Source organism: Alligator sinensis, unplaced genomic scaffold, assembly GCF_000455745.1.
Source record: "Alligator sinensis unplaced genomic scaffold, ASM45574v1 scaffold30_1, whole genome shotgun sequence".
Taxonomy (NCBI): domain Eukaryota; kingdom Metazoa; phylum Chordata; order Crocodylia; family Alligatoridae; genus Alligator; species Alligator sinensis.
The window spans coordinates 1198239-1208344 of NW_005842060.1; the positions used below are offsets into that span (position 1 = coordinate 1198239).

The 10106-nt window shown below is 43.8% G+C and overlaps 1 protein-coding gene across 1 annotated transcript in view; it reads left to right on the forward strand.

The window, feature by feature from the left end:
- MAN2A1 (mannosidase alpha class 2A member 1) overlaps positions 1–10106 on the forward strand; it is a 229426-nt gene that overhangs the window by 151353 nt on the left and 67967 nt on the right. The window contains exons 15-17 of the mRNA XM_025203529.1: positions 1–128; positions 2379–2615; positions 2725–2847. Coding sequence (XP_025059314.1) covers positions 1–128; positions 2379–2615; positions 2725–2847 — 488 coding nt within the window. The remainder of the gene's footprint in view (positions 129–2378; positions 2616–2724; positions 2848–10106) is intronic.

The window sequence follows — 10106 nt, forward strand, 5'->3', positions numbered from 1 at the left end:
TCTCAGTAGTTTCAGTGAATGTGAATTCACCCAAAGTTAAAGTATTATCCCCAGCTGGAAAACTTGTTATGGTCCAGGTTTGTGCTGTTTGGGGTAGAACTACTACGGTATCACATGAATCATATCAGGTATGTTACTTTTAATAAAAAGCATTTTTTGGGGGGGGATTTTCTGTTTTCTGTATAGCTTCATGTTAGAAGCTACATAGTTCATGACAAAGGATACTGAAAGAAGCCTGGACTTCACATATTGTATATCTTTGGCCATAAAAGCATGGTGATAATTGAGTATCTACAGTGATTTCTGTGTTAAGTGGGCCCTACAGGTTCAAAGGTTGGAGCAGTTGTGTCTTGGTTTTCCATCATATTGATTTGGAGACAAGTTGTCATTTCTATTATGCTGTATTCAAGTTAGATACTTGTTCAGGAGCCAGCTACTTGTTTTGGTTCTAACAGATACTTAAGGTAATTATCGTGTCCTACTATGTGAAAGTAAACCATCAATTCTGTTTTCTGCTTTTTTTTCATTTGCTATGTACTGTAGCTTCATATTCAAAGCTATATAGTTCATGAAAAAAAATACTAGAAAGAAAACTGGATTTCAGATACTGTATACGTTTGGCCATAAAATTGGGAGTGAAAATTGTAAAATATTTCATAGGTCCCTATCTAATATGTTTATTTAGTAATACTTTTGATTTGGAAGCTGGGTAGAATTCTTTTTTTTTAGGATCACATTCCTACAATGTTTATTTTCCAACCCTCCTTCAAGGAAATATTTACTGTCAATTAATTTCCAGTGCAGATATCTGAAGCTTTCTGGAAGAAGAAAGGACACGTGTAACTGGAATTTTGAGCAAATTTCTCCTGGAGATTTATCTACTGCATTATCTTACTTTTATATCGCTTCTAAGCAAGCAGAAAATAAAGAGCAGTTGTAGGGCACCATTCTTTTATATTCTTTTTCAGATTTTTAAGTGGGTTTGAGATGCAGCCTAATAGTTCAGGCTACAAGCGTGCTCTTTAAGAGCAACACACCAAAAATGTAGCTATATTAGTAAGTGGTGATCCTGCTGTTAATCAACTTAACAGTAACAGTATTTATTTTTATTTGTGATAAATAATTGGTATTTCTTTATTTAGCAATAATTGGTATTTCTTTATTTAGCAATATGAGGTTTTCCTATTAGTAACACACTGTATTAGTAATTTATTTTTGTTTTTACAAGGTGGATTAAATTCAGCCCTGGTATAACTAGGGTCCTGAGAAAATCACAGATATCTTGTTGAAAATTTGTGACACACACATGGGTAAAGTATCATTTTTTCACAGAATATTCACAGAACTACCATTGATCTTGGCAAATGGGTCCCAGTAGTTCCATGAATAATTCATAAAAATGACACTTTACCAGCACACATGCGGTAGGCAAGTACACAGCCATAGGCAATGGCAGGCTGGGGCTAATGTGGCTTAGCCTCCCCCAAATGTGGGGGAGTACAGAGGGCTGCAAGGCAGCCCGGCTGTGAGCTCTGGGCACAGTGTGGGGGAGGGTGCACACACAGACACAGAACCAACCAGAGGCTGGGATTGCAGCCAGATGGTGCGCAGAGCACTGCCAACCACAGTAGGTAAGTCAGGGAAACGGAAGGGACATGGCAGGGGGGGGGGCGGGCAGATTGAGGCCCCCACAGTGAGAGAGGGAGTGGAGCAGAGGCAGGGGCTAGGGTGAATGGTGCCCCAGGGCAGGACATGAGATGCTTGGAGTGGCAGTCCACCTCCACCCCACGCACAAATCTGGGGGGCACATGCCCCCAGGGCCTCTTCCGAGGTATGTGCAGCAAGAGCCCCCCCTGTGCCCCTGGACGAGCTACCCATGCTCTGAGCATCTCACAACCTGCCCTGGGGCCCCATTCACTCTAGCCCCTGCCCATGCCTCTGCCCCAGTCCCTTCCTCAATGTGGGGGCCTCAATCTGTCCCCCACGCCCCTTCCTCTTCCCCGACTTACCTGCTCTGGTGGGCAGTGCTCCGCATGCCATCTGGCTGCAATCCCAGGCAGGCTCTGTCTGTGTGTGTGCGCTCCCCCCCACGGCAGTCACTTGGAGCCTGCGCCTGGGCTGCCCCATGTTTGAGGGGGCTAAGCCCCATTAGTCCTAGCCTTTGACTGCCTATGTTCACAACCCTTAAAAATTACAGTGCGGGGTAAATTTCGTGGTTTCCGTGCAGTCTGTGAAATTGTGATTTTTCTCAGGGCCATAGGTATAACCACTGAAGTAAGCAGGATTAAATTGTGCTTGAGTTTTGTGCAATATGTTTAAACTTTCACTTTTGATAATATTTGCTTTTTATATCTTGTACTTTCTTCTTTCTCCAACAGATTTCTTTTGTGGCACATCTGCCACCTCTGGGGTTGGGAGTTTACCAACTTTTGGAGGTTCCAAGTTCAGAAACAGTCTTTGCTGATTATAACATGTATATTAGTGGAAGCAACAATATAAAGGTGATCCCAGATAGCATTTTCAAGATAAATGAGATGCAAAATGGTGTGGATGATATAATTTTAGAGAACTCCTATATGAAACTGTGGTTCTCTGGGATCTCTGGACTTTTGGAGGTATACTGGTTCACAATTTGAAATGTTTTGTATTCTCAGTGGGATTTGTGATCCTGATACGTAAAAAACTGAACACGTCAATATCTCAAATTGTGATTCTTTTCCATAGAAAATAACTACAAAAGAAGATGGCAAAAATCATCAAATAAAGGTTGAGTTTGCTTGGTATGGAACCACAAGTAACAGAGATAAGAGTGGAGCTTACCTCTTCTTACCAGATGGAGAGGCCAAGGTAATAGCAATATTTATATACAGAGTTTTTTTTCCTCAAAGATCTCAAAACACTTTGCAAGCTTATGTAGAAGAATTATTTGATCAGCTTATGTAATACACATTTCTTGGAAGAAGAGTTTAATTTACTTTAGTAGTGAACAGCAAAATTGCCACAGTTTAGGATCAGATTTGGATAAAAATAAATCATCCACTTGAAACCGCAGGGATAGGCAGAATGTAATTACCTTCCAAGAATATAAACTGGACACTAGCTACTTTTGCAAGAAGTGCTGTAGGACCTTCAGTGACCTCAATTGGTCAAGACCTCATTTTATGTCTTGTGATAAAAATTTACTGAAGACACATTCATTTCAATTTTCCTTTTTTCTCTTGAATCTGAGATTGGAAACTCTCTACCTTAGGGTTGGGTATTTGACCAGTCAAATAAAGTCTGGTCAATTGACTGGTCAAATTTCAATAAAAAATTGTAAACATTTGCCAATAGGTCCAAATAGTGCACAGAAAAAGCACAGATTTTCCATTAAGAAATGTGTCAAAAAATAAAAAAGCATGTTTCTGTCAGGAAAATTACAAAAATAAAATGTAGTTTGTGTAAAATTGCTATAATCTTTGACCAGTGAAAAAATATGCAGTCAATTGACAATATTTGACCAGTCAGTTGACTGACTTGTTAGTCCTACTTTTAATTCATACATGCAATAACAGAGTTAATACACTAAATTATTTTTGGATTGTAGGGTCTTGTGTTTATTTATAGAGCAGTTAATATGCTGGGACTCAACCTGATCATGACTTCTCACGCAGCCTTAATATAAGTGATGATATACATATGCATTAAATTATAAGCAGCTATTTTAATGCAATCATCTACAACAAATAGGTAAAACTATAGCTTAGCAATTGTTGCGGGGAGGGGGGAATTGCATAGTCATACTATTTTTCCACTAGGAAATTAGGAAATTCAGATTAGTTGTTACTAGGCCTGTTTGAATTGGGAAGTATTCGATTCAGATTTGGCCAATTCGGAGGACAGTTATTTGATTTGGATCATTTTCCCAAATTGATTTGACTGAATTGGCTTTGGAAGTTTTGGCGCTGATTCAGAGGTTCAGCCATAGACTATAATTTGGAATCACTGAAATATCTATACCTTTGTCATTTTTTGACTGATTCGGGTAAAAATTGCAGGGATGATGGCCCTATCTGAGGGCATGAATCCTGCCAGGTTTCAAGGAGATAGGTTCAGGGGTTTCTGGGAAACTGCACCTCAAGCTGCTGTCAAGCCACACTCATGTCACATGTGTGTGTTAAGGTGCAGCAGGGTGAAAACTGCAGGCATGCTAGCCCCTGCTGAGGCCATGGAGCCTGCCAGGTTTCAAGAAGATAGGTGCAGGGATTTCTGGGAAACTGCACCTCAGGCTGCTGACAAGCAAAACTCGTGACATTGTGTGTGTGTTAAGGCGTGCCCTCATTGGCATGGGGGCCTCTATACAACACAGTAGTGTGCCCCAATGAGGCTTCCTCCTCCCCTACAGCCTCAGTCCAGTCCACCACCTTAAATAACAACAGGTAAGCAGGGCACTGCAGCACAGTAGCACTAGCATCTCAGGCAGCCAAACTGTCACAGACTAGAGCCTTTCTTTCCTTTCCTGCAGGAGCTTCTTCTCTAGCAGCTGCCAGAGAACTTTCCCCACCAGCCCCAGCCCTGGGGCTTAGATGTGCCCAGGGCCCTGCCTCTTTCCGGTCAGCTGACCAAGGACAGGTGCTAAGGGTGTTGATCTAAGGACATGGCACTGGCAGAAAAGGTCCTTTGGGTCAATCTGGTATCTTTTAGTAGACTAACTGAATAGTTAGAGAAATATCTTAACAAGCTTTCAGGTTGAAAAAAGCCTTCATCAGGCTGAGGAAGCACCTGCAGTGTGTGTGTGTGTGTGTGTTTGCTGTTCCTAGATGGAAGGAATAGTAAAGAAGCCAGAGGCTAGCATGCAATGCAGACAAGAAAACCAGTCAGTGAAAACGGAAATGAAGGAATCGGGGGGTGAGGGGCAAGCATCAGGGGGTGGTGGTGGGGAAGGGAGATGGAGCAGCACAGGTAAAAGTGAAGAGGTACTTGAGGAATAAGATGTCTGGCAGGTTGTAGTGTCAGAATTCCAATGTCTATATTGAATCCATGAGTTTCCGTACCTAGGAGGTTGATGTAGTGAAGTTCCTACCCGCCCAAGGCTGGGGTCTGGTGCGTCTGAACCCCAACATTGAAGCCATGCCCTTGGCCCACATTGGCAGCAGCTAGCATGGGGGAGACTGCCTGGTGCTGGGAGTGCTGGCATGGGAAAGTGGATCCCTGTCTTCCACATCCCCTCACCTCTGTCCTTCTGCCTCCCTGACTCTGTTGAGCAGCACCTGTGTCCAGTGATCTAGGGTTTTGGTGCTGCCAGTGCACATGCTCTCCTTCACCCTCGGGTCACACATGCCTGCCAGCATGTGGACCATACTGGACCACAATGGGATCCAGCCGTTTCCTGATGCTCTCCTTCAGCTGCCTCACCAGTGCCTGTATGTCTGGTGACAGTGGCTTGCCTCAGCCAGGAACATTGATCCCCTGGAACTTCTCTATTTGGATCTTAAGTTCCCTCACTACAGGGATCAGCTGGCTAAGGAGGGCATCACCAGCACTGAGGGTCTCAGTGGACTCAGAAGGGCTTGAGAACTACCAAAATCTGGGAGATGGTATTCCACTCATCTCTGTTAAGGGAACCACTGATCCCAATCTCCCTGAGCAAGGCCATCTTATGGATGGCCTTCTGTTGCTCCACCAGCCTTTCCAGCATCGGGTACATGGAGTTCCACCAAGTCTCTACATCTTGCATGATTTTGTGTTGCGTGATGCTTTTCTGTGCCTGCTTCTCCCGTAGTATCTTGCCCCCCTTGATGCTGCTGTGGAAGTAGCCTGCCACCTTCCTGAATTTTGAAATCAGCTGGGTGGTAGTGACAGCGCCATCTCCGACAGCCCTGTCCCCCTCCAAAGCGTCCTTGACTGTGAGGTGCAGCTTGTGTGCCGCACAGCAGATGCCAGCAAAGTTGGCATCACAGACGGCCTTGACCATATTGGCCCTGTTGTCGGTGACCATGAACCCGTGGGTGAGCTCGCCCTGCTCAACAAGCCACCCAACATCCATAGAACTTTTGGTCTCTTTGGAGTTATTATTGCAAAGGATGGTATTCCTTTTCTTTTCCTTCCAGATCACTATCCCTGTGTCAGTGCAGAACAGGGATAATCTATTTTCTGCCAATGAGACTCGGGTCCTGATCTTTCCCTGTCCATTCAGTATGTAGATTGCTAGTCTCCCCTACTGTCATTTTTTTTGCCAGACAAAGCTTTGGTATTGGACCAAGCAGCCTGCAGTCTAAGAGATTATAGAATCGTTCTAAACTTGATTAGGAGAGCGTGGCTATAACTTTAGATATCCCTTCTGAAAAGTTTCAAGAAGCAAAGTTCAGATAGCTAGATATACTGCACACTTTAGCGTGCATGGTAATCCCATGGTGTAATTCCAAATAAAGAACTAGCAAACCCTATCAGTATCTTGTTGCAGATACTTATATACTTAACACCAATGACAAATTATACTGACAGAGAAGTACAAGGTACTGACTATTAGATTTTAAAAATCATATTCTCATCTGATAGGTGGATTTTTAGCAGTTGCAAGCACCAGTGAATCTCAGCAAGGTTAGCAGCATTTACATTCCAAGGGAAAACATTCTAAAATGCATAGACGTCTGTTTTCGGGAATTCTATTCCACATTTCATCTGCAGATAAGGATTTCTTATCGTCAGGTACTGTTGATAATGAATGCATCAATTGGTGTTTCAAGCAGTGGTAATTGATAAATTATGGCAGATAAACGTTTATAGCAGGGGTTTTCAACCAGGGGTACACATACCCCTGGGGGTACTTGGACCAGTGCTAGGGGTATGCGCAGACAGGCGGGGATGGCATGCCGCCACCTCTCAGGAGCAGGGCCGGAGTGGGGCAAGGGCAGTGGCGCCCCTCTGCGGGCCAGGGAAGCTCACATGTGGCAGATGCCCCCGCCACATACCAGCCTGGTGAACTTCCCCACCCTGCCCCGGCCCTGCTCCTGGGAGGTGGCAGCACTCCATCCCCACTCGCCTCCATGCTCCTTGTTTAGCCGTGTGCCACCCCTCCACACCCCGCTTGGTGTTTGGCTGCGCGCTAGCCTGCCCCCACTTCGGTGTTTGGCCACATGCTACCCCCCCACAGCTGCCCTCTCTGTCCTCCCCAGCTCAGCGTCCAGCTGCTATGGATACTTAGACTAGAAAAGGTTGAAAACCCTTGCATTATAGTATTTAAATTGTGGAGGGTCAGCTGATTGCCAAGAATCTCCTTTCAGCCTCACTTAATGTATAGTTAATACAACTTAGAGTGGTGACAGTTGTCATTGTGTGTTGTTTTTCTTGGCCATAGATTTTCCACTTGAAGTTTGCACTTAAATTCATGATGGTACAAGATGATGTGCCCAAAGACCTTCAAAGAGTTCAGGGTAACTCTTGCACCTTCACGTTTCTGTATTACTTGGGCAGTTTATGCAGGAAGTGTATCAGAGATAGCATGTATGCTGTTTAATACAGATTTCCAGAACCTGCAAGCACTGTCTAAGAGATGGTTTTGTACACTCACTGATGCATCATCTCACCAGCTGCTTTCTTTCACTAGACTGCAGAGCTGACTTCCTACCTGAGGACAACCTGTCCATCAGTTTGAATTTATTTGTGACATCACTTCCCTTTAAATTAGCTCATTTCTACCATAGTTAGTCCATCAAAATCAGACTAGTGTATGTTAGATTTAGTGGAGATGTAATACACTTCCTCCTCTTATTGCATCTGCTTGCCATCTTGTACTGTCTCTCATCAGGGCCCCTCTCACAGGAGTATTTTGGGACAAGAGAGATCATACAGTGAAAATGAAGTACTGTTTCAACAGGGAGGAAAAGATTCTATTCAAGATGTTTCCTTTTTGCAAAGAGAAAAGGAGGGACTTTGCCATGTTCTATACCATGGGAAGTTGAACTGCTACAGGAAAATGACCAAGTTTAGGGTGGTATCTTTTTTGTGACAATCATTTCTTTCCTAGATGAGGAGAACTGATATACTGCTCTTAACCTACTTTTCATGTAGCTATTCACTCTGCAAACAAATGCTTTTTCGGGTTTGTTGTAGACAGCAGCCATTATCAATATTAAGTTCTTCCCTTTGGATTCTTGACAGCACAAAGGATATTCACAAAATACCTACTTTTTCCAGCTGCCAGTCATAGCAAAAATTGGCATCCAAGTGTTGTTGTACCTTGCCAGCTGATTACTGTGACAACAAATGAAGGAAAATGTCACAGGCATCTTTTAACCTCTTACAAGCCTGAGCCCATGAACAGCAGAGTAAATCTGGATTGACTCTAACTTAAAGAACAGAGTTCAGTAGAGCCATACTGGACCACAGCAGCAGTTGCCTGGTTGGGAAAAAATCATGTATATAAATGTATTAGAACTTAGACCCTTTTTTATGCATGAAAGACCTTCCTTAAAAACTGCTTTACTGGATGTCTTCATAAGTGTTGTTAGACAGTGGTTGCATTTTTCTGCTAAAACAACTAGGGAGGAGCCAGTTATGCGAAAAAGCCATTTGTTCATGGAACTTTTCGGTAAACAATGGAAACCCCTTCTTCCTGGTTCACATTCATGGTGCAGAAATGTAATAATGGCTATAATCAGCATAAGTAATGGATAGTCCATATAACAGGAAGTGATTCAAGAGTAGTTTTTCCACATCAGTCTCTTTTCAGCAGTGCTGAACCAAACGAATCGTCAGTTTTGTTCCAGGAAATTGGAGTTTTGGATTACTCTCAATTGCATTTCTCCTGCTTTGGACCCTTGGTCCTGCCTTGGACCCTTTTGGTCTCTTCCTTTCTCTCCTATTCACTTTTTTCCAAGGGTGATTCAGAAGCTCAGACTTACTAAAGCCAAAAACTTATTAGCACACTCTCTATTTGGTGCACTGCAAAACTGCAGAGTACCTGTCGTAGCTTCAATGAGATGCACAGTGCAGTGCTGAGATGCACGGTGCAGTGCTATTCAGAGATACTTGGCTGGAGCCTGGAACTGATAAATTGTCATTTCAGCACTCCACTTGGACTAACTAACTCTTTCTCAGACCTGGACAGTGTGCCATGCTGATGTGGCTATGCTGTTCCTGTTAGACATACCCTTAGTAGTTCCATCTTGACCAAGGACCACTACAGCTTAATAGTAAGGGTGGTTAGATATTTTCATTCTCAGACTATGGACAGATGTGTACTTGTGCTGCAGGTGCCACATTACTCTGAAGTGCTACAAAAATGAAATGGTATCAGACAGAGGCAGATGTCCAGAGAGTCATGACAAAGGCATTCAGTGGCATGCCCTCCAGGCAAAGAACAGTACGGGGTTGCTTGGCCCTGCAGCTCTGCTCCTTTCCCCCTCCTGTCTCCAACCAAGAGGGGGAGGAGCCTATCAGTAAGCCTGCTCACTGACAACTTGCTTCCCCCAATGGCAGCCTGATAACCAACTGGGACTGGGCTGGCAGTGAGTGTGGGACCAGGTTTGGGCTGACTGATAGTTCTGTACTGACTGTGCTGGAGCAATTGGTGAAACTAGAACCAGGCTGTTGGGTCAGGATCAGGTTCACTGACCACCCGGTCTTGGGGAGCTTACCGCTCTTGGTCTGAGGGAGATCATATTCACCACAGACCTACTCAGCCACATGGAAAAGATTTACAACCTGTTGATTTCCAGGTCTTTATCCTAGCTAAATTACTTTCTTCCAAAATATTCCAGGTTGTCTGTTAGTTTGGTTAAGAATGCATGTAGCTGCTGTTTCTACATATCTTTCTACCAGGAGATTTACAGTATTTAAAGAATTATCACTTATAGTTGGTGTCCCACCCAGGGTCCTTGCACCAATCAGAAGCTCTTCTACCATTGGACCTTAATGTAGATATTAGGATTAATAGGGACCCTTTTTTTAATCCAGGACCACCTGGTTCTTGTTACACTTATATTTGAAGATCATCTCTGGTAGCGATTATCTGATATCACCCTGGAGAACTGAGGAAGTGTAGATAAACTACTTCCGGAAACCAAGCTGGTTGTCAGGGATCTGCTGGAAACCAGCAGTATCAAAGAGATCCCACCTGTCACGCT